The sequence below is a fragment of the Sylvia atricapilla genome, chromosome 18 (genome assembly GCF_009819655.1).
Source record: "Sylvia atricapilla isolate bSylAtr1 chromosome 18, bSylAtr1.pri, whole genome shotgun sequence".
NCBI classification, from domain to species: Eukaryota; Metazoa; Chordata; class Aves; order Passeriformes; family Sylviidae; genus Sylvia; species Sylvia atricapilla.
In genome coordinates, this window is record NC_089157.1 from 10,236,433 (window position 1) to 10,257,987 (window position 21,555).

At 50.1% G+C, this 21,555-nt stretch overlaps 1 protein-coding gene across 3 annotated transcripts in view; it reads left to right on the forward strand.

Annotated features, from left to right (window-relative positions):
• Positions 1-212: 212 nt before the first annotated feature.
• Positions 213-21,555, forward strand: part of RGS9 (regulator of G protein signaling 9) — a 28,377-nt gene continuing 7,034 nt past the window's right edge. For 2 of the 3 annotated variants that reach the window (XM_066332343.1, XM_066332345.1), the window contains exons 1-11: positions 213-304; positions 6,096-6,192; positions 8,610-8,660; positions 8,825-8,931; positions 9,391-9,442; positions 10,538-10,596; positions 11,002-11,078; positions 12,472-12,553; positions 12,867-12,938; positions 18,807-18,836; positions 19,455-19,516. In XM_066332343.1, coding sequence (XP_066188440.1) covers positions 242-304; positions 6,096-6,192; positions 8,610-8,660; positions 8,825-8,931; positions 9,391-9,442; positions 10,538-10,596; positions 11,002-11,078; positions 12,472-12,553; positions 12,867-12,938; positions 18,807-18,836; positions 19,455-19,516 — 752 coding nt within the window. In that variant the 5' untranslated portion in view covers positions 213-241. The remainder of the gene's footprint in view (positions 305-6,095; positions 6,193-8,609; positions 8,661-8,824; positions 8,932-9,390; positions 9,443-10,537; positions 10,597-11,001; positions 11,079-12,471; positions 12,554-12,866; positions 12,939-18,806; positions 18,837-19,454; positions 19,517-21,555) is intronic. The other variant, XM_066332344.1, reaches the window with a different exon arrangement.

Consider the following 21,555-nt stretch of genomic DNA (forward strand, 5'->3'; position numbering starts at 1 on the left):
TCCCGTCCCGTTCCCTCTCTCCCACGAGCGCCCCCAGGCGGCGGCCGCGCGCCTTCATGCAAATGAGCGCGGGGCGGCGGGTGCTGATTGGCTGCGGCGCGCAGCGGTGGCGCCGCCCCCGGCGGGTGTCGGTGTCCGCAGGCAGGTGCGGGGCCGGGGCCGCTCCGCGCTGTGCTCCGCTCCGCGCTCCTCAGAGCTTCTCAGAGCTTCTCAGAGCTCCTCAGAGCTCCGCACCGCCACCATGACCGTCACACGGCTCGACCAGGGCCAGCGCTACCGCCCGCGGATGGCCTTCCTGAAAAAGGTGAGGGCTCAGCAGAGCCAGGGTCAGCCGCACCATTATGCCGGGGTGACGTGCGGGCGGGACGATGCGATGCCCAGCGCTGGCGGTGAGTCGGGTGATGTGTGTTCACAGCGTCTTGCTCGTCCACGCTTCGCTGGGGCACCTCTGGGCGTGTGGGGTCCGAGGGGTGACTGCCCCTCCCCGGGAGTTTGGGTGATGACCTGTTGCAGAGCGCTGTGGATCCCAGCTGGAGGGGCAGCGTGTGCTGAAGGGATGGAGAAAATAGGACTGAGATGTTGTTTATCTCTTGTAGCTTATCTCAGCTGAATGGTTCCCCTGACACGTTTTCTCCCTCTTCCATTATTATTTTTTTTTCCAAAGTCCCTCAAAACCTCATCTGTTCTCAGGGAAAAAGCCATCACCTGCAGCGCCAGGCCACTCAGTGTAGCTGGGCTCCGGTGTGTGTTCCCAGTGCTTTCTGCTGATGCCCACATTCAGAGGGTGTATTACAGCAGACTGCCTGCTCTCCACCTCCTTCCATTTTTATAGAAATGAGCGTATTTGTGGCCAGGAGCAGTAGAAGGAGTGGGATGCTGTATGCCCACGCTTTTGGGTGTAATGCGTAATTTTGTGAAGCACTTGGTGGGGCTTTTTCTGTAGCGTTCATTCAAATCATAGCCAGTTGTAGTGGAGCTAGTATCTGCAGATTTAAAAAGCAGTGTTAAGCTAGCTTTTCTCCCACCCACCTCTCCTGAGTGTGGCTTATCCTGTTGAATGGCATTAACTGAATTCCCAGTGACAAGTACAGCCAGCAAGTTGCTGTTGGAATTGTAGTTAGCTTTCCTCAACGCCCACAACCTAAGGAGCATTCCAAGGGTAAAGGAAGGGGAATTTGGGGATATTCAATGCTAAGGCATGAGCCTGGCACTACACGGACTGTACTTACTACACCAGAGGAAGTAACGAGGGTATTTTCTTTGGTGCAATGTCTTGCAGGGTAATTTTGGCTGGAGAGCCCTGCCGAGGGCAATACTCCAGGCCAAATTCTGTCCTGAGCAATACCCGGTGGAGTTGTGTGCGGGGGTGCAGAGGAGAAGCTGCGTGCTTTGAGAAAACAACGGGCTGCAGCTGTGCTTCAGCTGCTCCGTGGGAGTGCAGCAGTCTCTGCAAAGTGCTCCGAGTTCCTCAGGTGGGAAGATCAGTGAAAACACAGCGAATGGCTGTGCACTGAGTGTGCACTGTGAGCAGCCAGGGGCTGAGCACTTCCAGTGCTGTGCAAGTTTAGGACCTGGTAGCAGTAGGAAGGGAAGCTCCCCATGGTCAGCAAAAGCCCTTGGCTCTGATCTCTACTTCCATTCCTGCTTTGTTTTTTCCAGACTTTGGAGAAGCTGCGTTTGGAGCCTTGGCTGCTCCGTGGCAGTGAGGTGTGGATGTCCTCAGAGCTGCAAACACCAGGCACCTTTCCCACAGCAGGAGCTGAGGATGCTCAGCATGCACCCAGCCAGCACCTTACAGGCTCAGACCCATGAGGAGCTAAAACGCTAGAAAGAAGCTTTGTTAATTGCTTAAGCCTGTGCTCACGCTTTGCTGCCAGCTGACACACGCCGCTCCTGGGCTGCTCCAGCTGCAGGGAGGGATTCCTGCCGTGCTCTCAGCCCCTGGGCCCCGTGTGCCTCTGCAGCATCTCCCTGTGCTGCCTCTCCAGCGTGAGGCTGGTGAGCACAGCAGCAATCCTGCCGTGGGACACGGCGAGAGCACAGGGGGTTGTGTAGGGGTGGTGAGCAGTGCCCTGTTCCTGCTGTGAGGCTGCTCTCCATGACTCAGGCAGGATGTGGAGCTTGGTGTTTTTGGCTGAACTATGAGGGGATCAGAGGCCCCCAAAGCCCTGTAAGACCTGCTCATCATCCTAGCACTTAGGCTGTTTTATTCTATTTTTTTCTCCCTTCTAAACCATCTTGGCTGGAAGAAGAATGACCCAAAAGTCTGTTGGGATAGCAAGCAAGCCTCTGAAATGCATTTTGGCTGGATGCTGTGAGAGCTTGAATGAACCCAAGCTCTTGGTGCCTGTGCCTGCTCCAGCAGCCAGATCTGGCTCTGCTGGGCATCAGCTGGCAGAGCTGGGCTCTGCTCTCCAGGAGCTGCTGGGTATTTTTCCTTGCTGTGCTACAGGAGCTGCACCGTGACTCACACCTTGTGGGTAAGGCTGATGGATGCCTTCTTCCTCTGCCTCCTCCTCACTCTGGTCCCTGGTGGCTTCCCTGAGCTGTGCAGCAACCAGGGAGGGACTGTTCCAGAGTGTTCCAGCATGGCTGGGGCTTTTCCAGCCTGGCTTTGCTTCTCCAGGCTTAGACTTTCCAGCAGCTGCTGGCCCTCATCATTTCCAGAAGTGTGTGAGCACCTGAAGTGTGTTTTTGCTGGAATCCAGCAAACTCCTGCTCTCTAAGTGAGGCCCTGGATATGGCTTAAGCTGTGCCTTAGGCCAGGCTCAGCCTCATCCCATCCTCCCTTTCCCAGGCTGGGAGATGCCAGTGCTGCATCTTTCTTTGGGAAAAAAAAAAATCTCCTCCAGACTGAGAAGAGCCAACTCCAGCCCTGCCTTCCTCACTCGCAGATTTACTTCCTCTAGCTGAGGCATCACTCAGTGGGAACAAGCCACTTCCCCTCAGCTTTAATTAAGAGAAAGCAGGAAGTTTTAGGTGGCTAACAATGGATTTTTTTTAAATTTCTTTTTTTTTTTCTGATCATACATCAATGTGCAAAGCAAAGTTGGTAGTTGTAGACCTTGAAAACAATTGAATGAGCCTTCAGAGGCCAGAGTGGGGATAAAGGCTGAATTGTTACCTTGGAAATCAGAGCAGATAGGACTGATCTTTGCAAATAGCAGCAGGCAGTGAGGTGGGCTAGAACCAGGCAAATACGATGGAGAAAGCAGCAGATGTTTAATTATAGCAGCAGGTCTGTGCACTCAGCTGGGAGCTGGAAATTCCTGCTGGGAAAATGCATCTTTCCTACGTCTGAAGCACAGATGTCTCTGGGCTGATGCTGAGGAGGGCTGAACTCCTCACCTTGGCAGTGTTTTGCTGTTGCATTTCTGACTCTCAGCACCTGGGGTTTGTTTTTTCTGCGTTGTGGATGCCTTGATGCTGAGGAGCTGGTGGGTGCCCAGAGGGTAAGGCTCAAGCAAACAGGGATGAGACCTATGTTGCCTCACGTTTGCCTGCTTTTCACTGTTTGCCTTTTGTTCTCAGGCAGCTTCAAGAAAACGATGTATATTTTTAGAATTTATCTACTTTGTTTACATCTTTCTCTTCTGGAAGGAGAAAGATGATTGATGGGGACGTTCACCAACGAGGTGGAAGAGGTGGATACCTGTGTAGCCAATCTTTGGCCTGCTTGTCAAAGTGTAGATCTATGGAGTTAGAGAAATAAAATAGAGAGCTTTCCTGCTGACCTTTCTGCTGCCTGCTTCATTCTTTTGTGTCCCTGTCAGTGACAGACCTGCACCCAGGGTAACTCAGCCAAGCAATGCACCAGCAGTCATCTGCTCCTTGCTGTAGGAAAGCATCCATCCTTCTCCAGAACCTTGGACCCCCCATCAATCAGTGGCCATTTCCCTCTCCCTGGGGTGTCCCATGGGCTCCTGAACTCCAGTGATGGTTTTTTCTTACTTAATGGCAGTCTGAGTTCTGCTTTGCACTCAGTGAACTGAACCCTGTGACTGTGCAATCAGAGAGCGGGGACAGACAGTTTTCTGCTGTTTCCTGTTGTCTCCTCTGTGGCTTTCAGGGTGAGTTCACCTCCAGGCAGAGATTCCAGCTGACCTGAAGGAAAACCTCCATGGGGCTCGTGCCTTGTGGTGACTCTGCGCGTGAGATGAGCTTGGCTCCTTTGGCAGTCCTGATATTTACCTCTGTCTGCATCTCCACCCTTCAGCCAGTCAGGAAGTGGCTTCTGCTTCTGCAAAATTCAAACCAGACAGCTCTTTCCTGGCTGAAAGCGTGACAGAATGTACTAGAGGCTTTAGCAAAGCAGTGAGGTGTTCCTGCTGGGTCTGAAGCAGCCCTCTGGCAGGCTGGTGCTGCTGGCAGCTCCTGAGGGCTCTAATCCTCTGTTCCCTTGGGACAAGAGACACAGGCTGAGGTTTGATCAGCAAGGTGGATGGTTTGCAGCCAGAGTCAGGCACCCCCCAAAAGCAGCTTCTTGCTTTTTAATCTATTTGTCATTTCTCCAGTGACAAGAGGGAGTGTGGCAGAGTAGGAGCATGATGAGAGTTGAAGAGTTGCTGGTTAAAAGCAGGGAATGTGCTGAGCCAATTCCCTGCTCTCAGCTGGTTGGAGATGTCTCTGGAGCCCACCTGGAGAAGTCCAGCAGTGCTGGAGCAGGATGTGCTGTCCTGTCTGAGCCTGGGGGGATCCTGCTGGGACCTGCAGGGTGGTCACAGCTCTGGAACAGGGGGTGAGCAGGGCTGTGTTTGCTCCCAGGATCTCTGTTCCCTGTGAAGGGTCTGTGCAGTCCCTGAGTGACTTCCCAAGGTACCTGGCTTTGCTTAGAATCCCAGTTTCCTGAATGAGTGCCCTGGACCATCCTGCTTCACCTCATCCCACACAGCTGAACTGTCTGAGGCTGAAATTGTGGGTTCTGTTAAAAGGCCTAAAAAATGTCTCCATATTCCATCACTTCTGGTCTGTTTTTTGCTCTTTTAAAATATTTTATAAGTATTTATACAAACATTTATGTTAAATTTTACCAGGCTTCTCCATTTTTACATTAATTTGTCGCTGCCTTTAAAAGCAGTTGAAAATCCAGTTTTACTGACAAGCCCAGAGTGTCTCCTGTCACTACAGCTTAAATCCTCACAGAACTTGGCAAGACTTGGGACCAAAGTCACTGTGGTGCCTGTGAAGACAATACCCTCCATTATGTGTGTGTCATCAAGTCACTCTCGTTAAATCCTCTACTCTCAGTTAAAAAGCTACAGCCTCACCCAAAACAAATGTGTGGAGAGACCAAATTGGTCCTGTTGGGCCAGTTTTAATTTAATATCTCTGGAAGCAGAAGGCAAAAAAAGAGTGCATCTTCCCCAAAGCTCCCATGGCACTCAGGCAATCAAAACCGAGGGGATGAGGAGTGTGCCCCAACTCCATCCATCTGAGCATAGATCTCAAGTGAAAGCAGAAGCTCTGTGCTTTTGGAATGGTGCTGGTGGGAAGTCAAAGAGGAGGAAAACACCTTTGAAAATATTTACCTTTTTAAAAAGCAATAAAGATAATTGGGAATGAGAAATAAAAGTCGTCTGGCCCTGAGTGTGAGACTCATCCTCTGTTAAAAATGAGTCACCAGGATCCCTGAGGAATCCCAGGCAGGAGATGCTGCCAGATTGGAGGATGTCTCTGCCCCATCCCTGGAGAGGCTGAGCTTTGCTGGCCAGGACCTGGCTGGTGGAGCACAGCCCTGCACAGGAATGGTCAGAGAGCCCCTCACACACCTCCTTTGGCACCTCCTAACAGAAGCACAGATTTTATTCCCTCCCTATTTTTCTTTCTAACTACCCAGAGAACCAGAGAGGAATCTTTATGGGTAGCAGAGATTTTATTTTTTTGTTGTTTGTTTTCTTCTCTCTCCTGTGCCAGCCCTGGCTGTGTGTGTGTGTGTCCAGTGGCAGTGTGAACTGCCGTGGGCTGGAGCTGGCATCTCTGGTGCCAAGGTGGGCTTCAGGGAGGGCTGTGGCACCCCAGTGCCCACCCCTGTGCAGTGCTGGCTGCAGGGCTGCCTCCTGCCCTCTCCTGAAATCCATCCCTGCCCTGCTTTGCAGGTTGAGAGGCTGATGATGGAGATGCAGAGCCCAGACACGGGAATCAAGACTCAGACGCAGACGGTGATGGTCGCCAGCATCCCCCACGCTGTGACAGGTGAGAGCTGCCCTGGGGACAGGACTGGGCACAGCTCAGCTGAGAAAAGCTCTGTGTGGACCCCCTGGCTGCATGCTGGAGCTCTGTCCATAAATATCAGCTGTGCATCATCTGGAATGGACCTGCTCCCTTTATCTGTTCTCATTCATGGCTCATTTCATTGCTACTCGTTGGATCAGACACAAAGGTTGATCCCCAGGCACCTTCACCTGTCTCATGGGGGTTAATTCAGGTGACCTTGCCTTCTCTTGGCACAGAGGTGAGGCCATGCTGCAGCCTCCAGACCTCTCCACGCTCCCAGTGAGGCTGGCTCACAAATAAAGATAAATATTAAAATCCAATTAAAACAAGCAGCCTGGAGGCAGACTGAAAGATGGTACTTCAGAAATGAGCAATGCACAATTAGTCTCCCTTTTTATGTTTACTGCTAGCAATATTTTTTCTTGAGTAGGCAGGAAGAGAACAAACTATTCAACCCACTTCTGTGCCTGTAAGTGACAGCTTTGCCTGCCTCAAGGAGGCTGAGGGAGCAGCAGACAGGAGCTGTGCTGTGTCATGTGCAGTGTTACAGGCAGCTCTTATCACAGCCTCCTTGTGCCTGCTACTCCTTTCACCAGGCACCATCAGTGCCTCTGCTTCCCTGTTCTCCAAGCCTCCACAAAAGCTCTTGTGAGGAATCCTCTGCTATAAATATTCACACATACTCCATACCCAAGTTTCCTCCTCCTGCTTCCATCTTTCTTCAGCGCTTTGAAATTCAGAACAAAAACTCCCACTGAAACCAGTGAGTTTGCTCCAGGCAAGTCAAGAGACTTTCCCCACTGTCCTTGCAAAAGCCTGGTAGGCCCAGTGTGTTGTTTGCTCCATTTTATTTTATTTTTTTAAATAAAAATGAGGCTGCAGAGGCACTGAAGGCACTTGCCCGTGGGAAGAGCCGGTCAGTGGAAGGGTCAGGAGAACTTGGGAGACGTGTGAAGCCTGCTCTCAGCAGCAGCCTGCATGCAGGGCACTGCAAACCACATCCTGGCTCACAGCTGCTGTACAGCTGAGCTGGGTGCAGGCTTTGCCTGTGCAGAGGAGATCCCCAGAGCCTTGCCTCTCAGAGCTGTCAGGGAATAGTTAAGGCAGCACAAAGAGGAGATTCCCTGTGCTGAGGTTGACGTCTCACTCAGACGAAGTGCAGAGGAACAAGAACTTCTCTTGATGTCTGCCCAATGTAAAATCCCACTTCCTAAAAGTCCACAGTCGTCTGATATGTTGGCGCTCACCCTCATTGTGTGCTGTCTGCTTTACTCTGGTTCCTTAACTAGAATTGCTGCAAGTTCTCTCTTGCACAAGTCATAAATTCTGGTCCACCTCTGAGAGGCAAGTGGCTTCCACTCCCCTGTGTGCTGGTCATCCCTCTCTAAATCAATATTTTTCCTGCTGCATGGGTACTGATTGGCTTCTGGGTGTTGCAGAAGAGACTGATTCATGTTGGGTGAGGGTGTGGTGAGGATATGGGAGCAGGGGACACAGATTCATTGGAGACAGCCTGGCTCTGCCTGTGCAGGGAGCTAACTAGTTAAATTCAGTGAAAGTCAGGAAAATGGCTCACAAATAAACCTCGATGTTAAATGTGCACCCTTGGGGGAAAGTGCTTGCAGAGGGAGCTGTCTAGAAATGAGTGATGAGATAATCCTTTAATTTCATCTATTTCAGGAAGCAGGCAGTAGGATAAGAGCTCTGAGCCCCTATTAGAAAGTTAAGTCATCACTGCAATGTTAAGAAAGGTCAACACCTCAGTCTGCAGTCCTAGGGGAGGTTTGGAGGAGAAGGCCAGTAACTGATTGGGGAACAAGTGCATTTTTGCCCTCTTTCAGTGGAAGGAGGTTTAGGAAATTTGCCCCCCAGAACATAAAACTTAAACTACTAGAGGTTAATGCTGCCCATGGCTACAACTGCTCACAGTCCAACAAAGGAACTGGGAGAGGTGAAATGTGTGTGACTGCAGAAATCTCATTTCCCTTTGATAAATCCTTATTTATCAATGTAACCATTGCAGCTTGGACGTGAGATTTGGACATCCCTTGCCTGCATGTGAAAGCTGCTGCATCCTTAAGCCCTTCCTAAGCCACTGAGGAGGGTTTGGATGTGGGAGCTGGTGCACACTCTCTGTGTGCCATCCCAAGGTCACTGCCAGCCTCGGGCTCCCTCTCCCAGGGCTGGATCCCTTTTGGGGATGCCAGCAAGGCCAGTGGGAGCCCAGCAGTGCATTTGATCTGTGCCTCCCTGCATTTCAAAGCACACGTGCAGCAAAGGGGGGCTGTGCCCTGGGTGGGATCCAGAGCACAGTGAGGAATGGGGGGATCTCCTCTCCACCCACGGGTTTGGGCACACTCCTGATGCCAGAAGCTGACCTTTGCTTTCCTTTGCAGGTAATGACATAATGCAGTGGATTCTTCAGCGCTTGCAGATCACCGCAGAAGGTGGGTAAAAGTGTGAAAATTGAGGCTTTCTCAGCTTTCAGCTATAAAACTAGGATCTCAAGAGGCAAAACCTTTTAGCTGAATTCTCCCCTGCATAAGAGCTCACTTTTAATTCCGGTGGAGTGTTTCTGTGCAGTGAAAACATCTGCATTCTCCATTTTCAGAGGCACTCCACCTGGGAGACCAGTTTGTCAAATATGGATACATCTACCCTCTCCAGGAGCCAAAGAACCTCACCCTCAGGGCAGACGGCAGCCTCTACAGGTTTCAAGTGAGTTGCAGCTCCTCTAAGCTGTTGAGAAGGAGTTCAGCACTAGTTTTTATTAAAAACAGGCAGTTGGGGCAGTTCCCAGGAGCTGTGTAGCAGGAGGAAGGAGAAGACTCAGAGAAGTCTGCACAGAGAAAACTGAGATTGCAGTTTACAGGGAACCTGTGATAGTTTCTTCAATGAAATTAGTGTACTTGTTCTAACCTAAAAATAGCTGTGCTTTCCTCCAAAGAGTGTTCCCTTCCAGGTCTTAAAGTAGCAAATGGAATGGCTGGTTGAAAGTAGAACGATGTGGGGGCCCTGAATAATGAATATACAGAAAGCACAGTAATAACAGGATGATATCGAGGTTCATGGTTGGACTGTTTCCACTGTGGGAATCAGGATATCCCTGGAACTTGGAATGAGCAGTCCAGGAGTTGACACCCTTTGTGCACTAACAGGAGGCTCCTTTCCTTGCAGACCCCCTATTTCTGGCCAGTGCAGAGCTGGGCTGCTGATGACACTGACTATGGTGAGTGGTGGCACTGCAGGTGACCAGGGCTGTGGCTTTGTCACACAGCCCTGCTCCACACCTACTCTTCATGTTCTTGTGCTCTCTGCCTGCAATGACCAGCCCTGGCATTTCTTTTTCATGCTATTTTGTGAATAATTCTCAGTAATGGTGAATTGAGGGTGTGACTGTCTTGTGGTGGCCTTGATGAAAGTGCTGAAGCTCTTATGTTCCACTAAGATCCATCACACATCTGAATTACCTTGTTGGGGAGGAAAGACTTTAAACACCAAGATCAGATTTCCTTGAGTAGTTAAGTGTGTTGCTGGATGTGAGCCCAAGGCTGTCTTGGTGTAGATTTGGATCAAGCCCTGCGTTCAGAGATGGTTCTTTCTTTATAGAAAGCACAGTGACTTCCAATATCTCCTGATGGCTCTTTCCTTATAAATCTCTTGTTGACTTTCTGCTTTTTTTTTTTTTGGTTTGTTTTGTTTGTTTTGTTTTGGTTTTTGTTTTTTTTTTTTTTTTTGGTTGTTTTGGTTTTTTGGGTTTTTTTGGTGGGTTTTTTTTTAGAGCTGGTCATGAAACTTGTGCTAATCAGCTGGGTTTGTTCCTGTGGGCTGTGCAGTTCACAGCTTGATTTGTCCATACCAGGATTGTTCTCTCTTTATCTGCATTATGCTGCACATCTTCCGAGGAAATAAAAAAGCCTGGTTTAGACCGGAATGTTTTTATTATACTTTAGCAAAAAAAAAAAAAACAAAAAACAACACTGGCCTGTGCTCAGAAAACTTGGAGGTCAAGCTCTGAGGAAGCTCAACACCTGAAAGATTTGGTGCAGTGTCCCTTGACCCATGGAAGCCTGGCTGAGCTGCCAAGGGAAGGTGGCTGCTGGCAGGAGACACACTCTGCCTGGCTGCTCCCAGCCTGGCCATCAGTCACACACTAAAAAGTTCTTTTTTTCTTCACTGAGCTTCTGTGAGCTTGGAGCTCACGCCTGGGAAGATGCTGTAGCAGACATAGGCTCCTGTGTTTGTCATTTGGGTAAATTAATAATTATTCTTAGACTTGCTGGTCTGAGTATAACTGACTGCTAATTTGCTTCTACCTCCACAGCAATTTATCTAGCAAAGAAGAACATTAAAAGGAAAGGAATTTTGGAAGAATATGAAAAGGTGAGGAGACACTGCACTTGCTCCATTACAAGACCCTCATTTGCTACAACTTTAGCCCTTTGTTGCTAATGAGTGGAGCATGGCAAAAAAAAAAATCCCCTCTTCAATTGCATGAGGTGTTACTCCAGCAGTATCAAAAGCCAACTTTTTGCAAGTGGGAAAACGACCAGTACAGAAAACTACTGTGAAATCAATTATAATTTTAGCAGGGGTAATTGCTCTCCTTGCAATGGTATTTTTGAACTGTTGCAATTCTTGTAATTACGTTCAGAACAATCCAGATTTCTTGGCTCAGTCGCCAGCCTGGCCTTGAACTATGGAGAGTTAAGAAAACCCCAGCATGGGAGTGCCCTGGTCAGAATTATCACACTAACTGCTTTTTTTTAATTTTTATTTTTATTCCAGGAACATTACAACATGCTCAATCAAAAAATAAACTACAAGTGGGATTTTGTTATTATGCAGGCCAAGGAGCAGTATAAGTGAGTTGACTTGCATTGTTTGCATCACTGGGGAGGGCGTGAGGAGCAGAGCTTGGCTCTGCAGTGCACAGTAAAATCACACATCAAAAACCCCAACTGCAGCTCTAAAATGGCTCAGAGGGGAGGTTTGGGTTTTGCACTTGGTGTGGTTCTGTGAAGGAGCTGGGTTCTGATGCTGCAAGCCCTCATTAGAAACAGCTTCATTGAGCTCAGTGTTCTCCATGGGTGTTTGTGGGTCAGGCACTGGGCTTTGGGCCTGTTGGTGGTCTGGGTCAGGAGTTACTTGCCCATCTCTCAGCTGAATCAGGAGTGAATCAAGAAGCAATAAATGTTCCCAGCAGGGACTTCTGGAGAAAACTGATGCACACACTTAGGCACCCAGCTACAACAACTTGATTTTAGGAGCTGAAACCTTCAAATTCCCAGGAAAGCTGGTGAACATGAGATGGGATTACTCCTTCAGGGATCTTTCCTACTTCTGTGGACTCCTCTTTCCTTCCTTTACCTGCTGGCAGGGCAGGCAGTGCCTCTGCAGCTCAGCAGCCTCTCTGTCTTCCCTGGGATGGCAGCCAAGTCCTCGGAGTGCAGCTCATCAGATAACTGTCTCATTAAACACAAGACTGTTGTTCTTGTAAATTGAGGTCAGACTTGGGCTAAGAGATGCCAAATGCAGTTTCAAAGTTAGAGATACCCAGCCTGTGTCTGAAGCAGTGGGTTAAACTCGTCTGAGGCTGTTTGATGGTGCTGCTGGGGCAGACTGGTGCAGAGCACCCACCCTGCTAACCACAGCAGGGAGGCCACATGCAAAGAGCCTGTTGGGAATGCTCCTTTCCCCATGCTAAGGCCCAAATTGTGCTCAGGACTTTTCTGGGAAAGAATTAGTTGGTCCAAGCCCAAACCATGCTAGTGCCTCTTCTGTTTAATTGTGGAGGTGATTTGGGTTTTAGTGTCTGGGAACAGTCCTCAGAACCATTTCCAAGTAGTTTCTCTGAGAAATTGCTCCTGCTTTACTGAGAGACAGGGATGAGACATGTCCTGGGTGGCAGTCCTTGGATGCTGCCTGGGGACATGGGACAGGGATAAACATGAAGCAGCAGCACTGAGGGCAAGTCAGCAGAAAGCTACCAGAGGGCTGTGTGCCTGATCAAAAGGGGATGTATCTGCTCCCAGCTCAGCTCAGGAAAACGATGATTTCTCCAAACCCAGAGTCATGTGTGGCCATGTGAACATGATCTGCAGCCAGAGTGAGCCAGGGCACGGCGTGGTCAGGAGGTGACATTGCAGCATCAGTGGCACAGTCACGGGAGCCACGGGGCACAGGAGGCTGGAGCTAAAATCCCACTGATTTTAGGAGGGCCAGAATTCATGAATCCCCCTGTTCTTGGCTTTGCAGGGCAGGGAAGGAGCGGAAGAAGGAGGACAGGTATGCCCTGGACTGCCAGGAGAGAGCCTACTGGCTTGTGAACAGAACTCCTGTGAGTAGAAGGTGACAGGGTGACTTCAGTGACTCGCTGGTGCCCTCCCTGCAGCCAGAGGTCCCGTGTGGAAAGGGCACAGCCTCTGGGCTGTGTGCCAGGGAAGGGTCAGCCCCGGCCTGCCCTGAGTCCCCACCACCTTCCCTTGGTTGCTCTCAAAGGTGCAAGGGACAGAGGTCTGTGCTTGAAGAGGGGCATTCCCAAATCTGGGGGTTCCCAAGGCACTGCTGGGAAGTCCCCTCCTGCGTTTGTGTGATCCACAGCCTTTAAATCAAAGGAGTGACAAAGTTTTGTGGCTTCTTGTTCACCACAGCCAGGCATGCTGGATGCCCTCGAGTATGGATTAGACCGTGTCACAGATCCCAATGAAAATAAGGTAAACCAGGTGAGACAGGGTTGGGTTTTGTTGGGGTTTTTTTACACACCTACTGCATTTATCTGGGAGGACCCAGAATGTCCCTGGGGTTGCCAGTTTTTGGGTAAAAGATCCCAATAAAAAGAAGGTAAACCAGGTGAGACAGGGTTGGTTTTTGGTTGGTTTCTTTTACACACCTACTGCATTTATCTGGGAGGACCCAGAGTGTCCCTGGGGTTGCCAGGTTTTGGGCACTGCAGGCTGAGTGTGTCAGCTCAGCTATAACAGCTGAACAGGCCAGAAGTTGAAGCTCTCTCACCCAGGAGGTGAGGCCCTCAAAACAGGCTTTGGCAGCTTCTTCTGGCTCAAAAAGACTTTGTCAGCTTTCTTGCCACACCAGTTCCTGTGAGTGCTTGGCTGCAGGACATGTTTTTTTTTGCTGGTGAAACTGAGTTAAGGAATCCTCTGTCTCCAGGTGCTCGTTGCTGCCTTTGTATTAGTGCTGAATGAACTTTGTGGGGTGTAAAGGGTCAGTGCAAAGATCCAGGTTTAAGATAAAATTACAGAGTACCTCCCAAAGGGGAATTAATGTGTGGTAAGAAGATGAAGAAGTTGATGTGGTGGATAGGAGACGCAAAATGTTGCCAAAAAATGCATACTGTAGACCATAAAGAAACAGAACCAATGAAGTGAGACCATGAGGGCTGTAACTGGGTGAACTGGTTCAGGGTCTGCAGTCACACAGATCCAGCCAGTGGATGAGGAGCTGGAGCTGCTGTTCCCTTTCTCCATCAGCCCTCTGAGATGATCTTGTCTTTGTTCCCTTGGCAGTGTCCATTTGGAAACAAAGCCAGAGCATCTCTCAGCATTTCAATGCAAATGTTACTGCCATCACACTCACAGTATTCCCACAACTTCCCATTTTTGTAACAGCCTTTAAACAACTCAGCAGCCAGAGGCAGGATAATTGCTTTGGCCAGCTGTGTTCTGTTGCTATAGAGACTGAAAAGGAGCAAAGTGTAGGGTTGGGGTGTATTTTATTTTTTTTTTCTTGCTGTAAGTAGCAGCTGCTGAAAGCCTTTTTTTTCCTTCTTCTTTTTTAAGAGTAAAGAAGTAGTGGAAAGGGAGAGGGATAGAAAGAGGAGTAAGCCAACTTCTTGCCCACAGTTTTACAGTTCACATGGAAGGGATTTGAGGTTTGCAGACGGTCTGGAAAGCTGTAGCCATGTGCCAGCAGCCTGGTGGCACAGGGGAGGGGAGCTGAGGGAGGTCTGCCCAGCTCCACCCTGGCCATAAGAGACAAAGTCAGTGTCCCCCATCAGGGGAGGCTCCAAGGAGGGCAGAAAGCAAAGGACACCAGCTTTGGGGTGACTTCCCTGCCCTTCTCCCCCAGGCTGGTCTCTGAGCTGTGCCTCCTCTCTGGAGGCTGAGCTGAAGAGGGAAGGTTCTCCTTCCTCCTGCTTTTGCTTTTGCAAGAGTGATTGAGAGTACATGAGACAGCCAAGAGCCCTCATGGAGCCACCTTTGGACTGGCAGCTTTGTTTTTGTCCTCTGCGGGCTGCTCTCACCAACACCTATGGCTCAGCAGCCTTTGGTGAGCAGAAAGAATGGGCCAGGCTCTGATTTGTGTCCCTGTTCCTGCTCAGTCCACCTTCACTTCATTGCACGAATAATGGGGGGTTTTATCTTGGTAGCTGAGAAAGGAAAGACAAGAATTAATTTCTGATTTCTTTGAAGCTGACATTCCCATGAACATCTCTCCTCCTCTTGCTCAGCCCCTTTGGTGGGCTGCTCCCTCCCTCGGGGATAAATTCCCTGATATCCCCTCTGGGGATAAACAGATGCTCAAACTCCTTTGAAGGGGACTTTTATTACTGATCCCTCACGATTGTAATGAGTCAGGGGTTGTGGATGGGCAGGAGGAGTCAGGCAGAAGTAGCCACCCATTGAACAGCTAATTAAGGGATGTTTTTGCCTTTTCTTGCCTGGATTTCAGGCTCACATCAAACCTCATTGCTTGAGAACCACCACTGAGTGCCCGCAGGCACCTGCACAGCCTCTGTCTCCTGGAACCAGAGTCTTTCTGGTTAGAAATGGGGCTGAGCTCCCCAAAAATCCCTGTGCTGGATTTGGGGGCTGATGAGTGAAACGCCCTGGTTTGTGGCACACAAATCACAAATCACATTTGCTGTCTGTTGTACAGCAAATCAGCCACAGATTAACGAGTCATTGCTGGCCTTTAATTTCATAAGTCCCTGTCAGTTTGCCTGATAAAGTTCTGCTGCATCATCACGAGTTTGGAAAGCACAGGGTCAGATCAACGAGGGGGAAAAAAAAGGGCCATTTGAACAAAAGTGGGTGCATGGACTGTGGCAGATTTGATTTCCAGCTGCAGGGCTGGATGCACCAGCCCAGTGGAGATGAGTGTTGCGATGATCTAATCCCAGAGTCAGGATTTGCCTCTGCAGGCTCTCAGCTGGCTGAGTGTAGGGAAAGGCTGGCTCTGCACTGAGCAGGGCTGTTGGGGTGTGCAGAGGCAGTGCCAGGGTGCCCTTTGCAGGGTTGGAGAGGCAAATCTTCCTTGCCCAGAGCTCTGCACGGAGGTTGGGCTGGCTCTGCCCCGTGCTCAGTGGCCAATTCCCTGCACAGGATTCCCAGCATCACCCTCAGCCTGCCCAGCTCTGTACTTGGAGCACTGGGGCAGAGTGAGGGTGAGATCTGCAGTGTCCTGGTCCCAAACAAACCCTGCACAACCTTGTGCTTGTTCTTCACTCCCAGCTCCTTCACCCAAAGCTGTTTCCAGGTGTTTATGAGCTCTGTAAAACAGGGAACAGTGGCCAGGCAGGCAGAACCACCATGACCACCATCTCCCCAGAGTGCTCAGGAAGTCTCACACTGAGCAGAGCAGCAAACAGGTAGCTGGGAATCAGCAGCTCTCCCAGCTCTTGCAGGAGCTGGTGGCTCAGCCACGTGGATCAGCTGCAGACAGGGCTTTGGAGCAGGTCCTGGCTGGCTCCCAGCTGGGCTCTGCAGCCCCAGGGAGCACAGAGCTGGTGGCAGCGGGGTGTCACCAGGGCAGGCAGGGTGTCCCAGTGCCAGGGGGTGTCTCGGGGGTGTCAGAGGGTGTGGAACAGCTCGTGGCACTGGCTTGAGACAGACTGAGGCCTTTCACTAATTGCCATCTTGATTTGCAGCCCGCAGGGCTGGGGAGCTGAGCCGCAGTAATTGCGATAAGTCACTCGTTAAGGGCATTGCAAAATTAATCTCATTATGAGAAATGACTCCTTTGTTCCAAATGTGATTTCCTTCCAAATGAGGCAGAGTGGGTGGGTGGTGCAGGGCACTTTGGCACTGTGGGGTGGAAGGTGGGGGCAGCTGGCAGTGCTCTGTGGGACAAGGACAGTGCTCAGGGCCACTTGTAGCAGCAGGGAACTGGGAGCTGGTTGTGGGGGCACTGTGGGACAAAGGGAAATGAAATGATGAGCAGCTCTGGGGTGAAATAACTGAGATTCTTCCCAGTTACTGCTGATTTGAGCACTGGAAGGGGCTGTGCTCAGCCTCCCAGGGTGTTCAGCAGTGGGCTGAATCCCCTTGGATGTGGCTGCAGTTCAGTTTGTGCCACTGCTCAGAGATGCTCAGGCCCTTTTCTGGGGGACCCTTGGCAAACCCCCTCCCCACCTGGAGCTCTTCAGCAAAAAGAGCTTTGTCCTTGTTTTGTCCTTGTTTTCCCAGGAGCAGCTGCCCACCACACTGACCTCCACACAGACTGTGGCAGGAGGGGATCCTTGGTGTGGGGGGCATGTAAAAAAAATAAAATCTTCCCTTGTTTGCTGATCTTCCTTCACCCACATAGAACTTTTCTGTTGTGATGGCATTTTAACTGATGCCTTTCTGTCTGTGTATAACATTTAACTCACTGTGTTCTCTTTCTCTTTCCCACAGCTGTTTGTCTCGTGTGTTTGTGGTGTGCTGCCAGCCTCTCTGTCCCCTCTAGAAGATAACACCACTTTCCTGCCACGTGAGCTGCCTTCAAGTGCCAGCACCCACTTCTCCTTCCCCACACCAGGCCTGTCTGAGGCCCTAGTTGAGGAAAAAGTGGAAGAAAACAGGGCTTTTTAAAATTATTTTGACGTGTTGAAATCAATGCTCTAGGCACAAGTTCCCTTCAGCTGGCACTTGTAAACCTGATGAGGTTTATCTGGTTTATATCTCAGATTCCCCAAGGAGACAGGGAACTGCTGTGGTGCAGGAGGCAGCTGGCCTGGAGCAGAACCACAGGTCTCTAAACAGGACACTTTGGGGCAGTAAATACAATAAATTTCTCATTGCAAGCAGGTGATTTTCCTCCATTCCATTTCTGCAGTGTGTCTGGAACAATGACACTGTAGAAATGAGGGGAAGAAATGGTGTCTGTATGGATGGTGGCCTGGAATCAGGGATGCAGCTAAGAGCAGAGAAGGGTGAAAAGCTGTTTCTCAGTTCCTCCATCATTGATAAGGGTGTCCCAGGAGCTTGTCAATCAGCAGGGGAGGTTGTACAGCCCTGTGAGCAACAATCCTGCTGTCCTGGAGCTTTTTCTCTCCCTTGATGTGTCAGTCCTTTCCCCCTGTCACACAGGGGGCCAGCACAGCATCACTGCTGGGTTTTGTGCCCTGTTTGTCCCTGCTGGGGTGGTCTGTGCTGCCCACTCAGGGCTGGTCATGGTATTCCCAGCGGGAAAAGCTTCCTCCCCTCACAGTACCACTGGGAGGAGTTTTTTTGGTGCCCCACTGGCCAGGCTGAGGCTGGGTCAGGGTCAGGGCTGGCTCTGTGGTGGTGCTGGAGGGATTTGGGCTCATCTGCTGCATGTCTGGCTCCTGCTGCTGAAATGGTGAGTGGGCCTCTCATTTCAGTGAGAACCAAAGGTCAGCAAAATGTGCATGTTTTTCTGCCACGTGCAGAAGAGATTCTCCCTCCTGAGCAGGGCTGGTGACAGTGGTTAAAGTGCAAAAGCAGATCAGTGTCCTCACAAAGCAGCCCAGGGAGAGCATCTTGCCTTTCCCAAAATGGGCATTTGGGGTGCAGGGTCTCTGGGGAGGTGAGGGGAGAGCAGAGCTGCCTGTGCCATTCAGCACCACGATCTTCATCCCTCCTCCCTCACAAACTGCCCTTCACCCAGGCACTCTGCAGACCCCCACGTGCCACGGCGTTCGTTTGATAGAATAATTCTGGGATGCAGGTCTTGACTGGAATGGGAGCTGAGGAACTGAAACCCTGCCTGAACCTTTGAAGGCTGGCTGGGAGCATCCCCGACTTAGCCTTGTCTTTCCTTCTCCCTTCTCCAGTTTATTCCACACAAAGTAACTGTGCTTCAAAGGAAGCTGTGTGAATAAACACCCTGCAGTTAATTTCTTGCCTTCGGTTGCCTGCTCATTTGGGGATGACATGTAACATAGTCTGAGTTATTCAAATCGCAACGTAAACACCCTTTGCACAGCAGATACCGCTTCTGAGGCTTTTAATTGTGGTGTTTATATTTTGCAATGTGTTGGTTCCTGTCTCCTTTAGCTAATATTGAATGATCTAATCTGTGTCTCGTAAATGAATCTATTTTAGCTCCATTAGAATAACCCCTTAATTGAAGGCATGCAGGCAGCCTGTGATGGGAGAAGCAATGCTAAACAGTAAATACAGCTAATGGGACAATTTACCGTGTGGGGATGCTCTTAGCTTTGATGATACCCTGATTAGCTCAGCTGCTGTGTTTGATTTTAATTGTAATCAGAATTAATTGGAGAGCGCTGCACAACGGCAGCCCTGCAACGGTGTTTCAATGTCTCAAAAAAAAAATAAAATAAAAAAAAAACAAGTGTAGGCACCCATCCCAATTTAATGATTCTTTTTTTTAATATTTTACAGAAAAACACTATGGAGTTCTATAGGAGAGAGGTAAGTGCTGCTTCCCTCCCTTCTCGGGGCTCATCCTGTATGAGCTGCTTACACCAGTGTGGCTCGAAGCCCTGTGTGCAGGGATGGGCTCTTTGAAAAGCAGAATCCCTGCCTCCTGGAGCTTTTATCAATGCAATTGCAGGCCATTCCCTCCCACTGCAGGCAGCCAGCAGCTCTCCCAGTGACGGGAAGGCTCAGGCAAGGACAGACACCAGGGCTGAAATCCAATAGATCAGAATTAGTGGTGGGGAAATCACAGTGGCGCCAGCACAGAGACAGCCAAGAATCAATGATAATTACATGCTAAATCATCCAGAGCATTTGTAGGTGCTGAGGATGGTAGCTATTATTCAATTTCTATATAACATGGGGAGTGCTTTTTAATTACTTGCACATTGCAAAGTGCACTTCTGATGTTTGCAGTGAGCTCAGTGAAAACAGACATTTTACTGAGACAATTCAAGGATCCTCTGGTTCCTTGGACATCCAGTAATTAGGGAAGAAGCAGTGCCTGCTGTAATTAGCCCCACTACCTGGGAGAGAACCTGTTTGAGGTTTAGATAGGCCTTATCTTCAAACCTCTGTGCTCCTAACCATGGCCATGTCTGATCTCCTCAGATCATGTACTATCAGCAGGCCATCATGAAGACCAGAGTGAAATCTTCTGTCTCTCTTGGAGGGTAAGTCCTGATATCCTTCTGTCCACACATTAATTAGTCTTCCGTGCTTATCTCCTAATGAGCTGATGAAACTGTCTGCTCTGGCAGCTGGTGACTCAGCCAGGGAATCCATGTGGTGGCCCAGTGCTGTCTGGGCCAGGAGGCACGAGGATGAGGAGGGATCAGAGCCCCAGGCAGGATGAAGAGGCTCTCTCCTGGGCTGAGAATCCCACTGAAATCAGGAGATGCTGACACTGCTCTGGGCCCAGCCCTGCAGCCAGGGGAGGATCCAGCAGTCTGTCTGTCCTTCAGCAGGACAGACTGACCCTCCTGTCTCTGCTCCCCACCCTGGGCTGGATTCATCCCCTGACAGTCCCTGCCCCATGGTGATGGCTCACCTCTGGTTATATAATACTGGTTATTCTGCCCTGCAAAGGGAAACTGCCTCTCCATGAACATCCAGGCAATTAATTAGCAATTCCCCTTCCCAGTGGGAGTGTTTCCTGATCAGATTCTTGATGAAGCAGCCAGCCCTGGCATTAGGCACTGGTGTGTTTGCCACAGGCATTCCTGCCTGGAGCCTCTTGTGCTGAGCAGGCACCTCGAGGTGCAGCCCAGAGCACCTGCCTGGTTTGCACTGTCATTGCCACCAGAGATTCCTGTCACACCTGAGATAAGCAAGGTGCTCAGGCCAGTTCCCTGAATGAAATGGGTGGAAGACAGAATCTTCTAAGAGCCACAACTTGCAGGGCAGCAGCAGCTCTGCTCGTTTTGTCTGTCACTGACTCTCAGGTCACCTAAAACTCTCCTGCCTCAATTTTCCAAACTCTGAGCTGGAGCTGGAGACACCTGGCTGCTTCCCAGGAATTTTGTGGTGCTCAGCTCTTTGGCAATGGGGCTTTTCTCTCATTAGTTCTGGTGAGATAATGCCCATCACCTGGATTAAAAATCTCAGGAACTTTGGAACTCCATCTTCAGCTGCAGGGGCTGGGTCCAAATCAAATTTTTATTGAGGACATGAGCAGCAGCTGGGCAATGTGCATGCTTCAGAGATCTGCTGTGATTGAGGAGAAGCTGCAAAGCACTTCCACAGCTACCTGAGCTGACAGGTTTAGGTTTGCTTGATCAGAATATGGGCTGGAGTGCCTGATGTAGGTGCTGGATGCCTTGGCATTCCCAGTGAGAAGGTCGGATGGAGCAGCTGTGTGCCAGCCCGTGGTTTGCTCTGTGCAGGAGCATTGTATCACTGCAGGAGCTGGGCCAAGGTGCCTGTTAGCCACAGTCCCCTGGACACTGCACTCCCAACTCTGACCACATGAAAGCACTTTGGCCTGGAAGGAATTTTAAACACAGAAACCAGAGGATTGGGGTTTTTTTTTTTCAAGAATGAAAAAGGGAGACGGGAGCTAAAATTCCAGGACATTAGTGAAATCAGTTGGAATTAGAAGTCTGGCCAAGTTAGAAGGTAGGAGAAGTGTTTGTCTGGTTCCTGCTGGGAGAGAGACAGTTCTGCTTTGTGCCAAGCCCTCAGAGCCACTCGCAGAGGAATGAGCCCTGTGGTAGGTGATGGAGGGAAGGAGAGGCTGGGATGAGCCCTCAGCATTCCCTCACTTTCCCAGAGCTCCCTGAGTTCTCCCTGGGCTCATGGGAAGGCTGCAGAGAACCCACCTGAGGGAACACAACCCCTGTGTTCCTTTCCCTGACACTTCCCTCCCAGAACAGTGCAGGGTCAGGCCCAGGCCAGCCGAGAACAGGAGAAAGGAACTGTCTGGGGGCTTAGTCCCACTTCCTTAAAATGAAAAGGCAAAAGGAGGTGATGGAAGGGAGTGTCGTATCTTCTTGTGTTTGAGTTGACAAATTCCCTGCTTTGAAAGACAACCAGGAGACTTCTGTTGGGAAATGGAAAAGATGAACTGAGATAATGAATTGATTTTTCTAGGAAGGCAGGGGCCGTGTTTCAGATCCTTGTGCTGAGAGTCCTGCACCTCTGAGGATATCTGTAGTCTGTTATTTGGCTATAATGGGGCAGGCTGTAATTCTGGCTTCCAAATTCATATTTT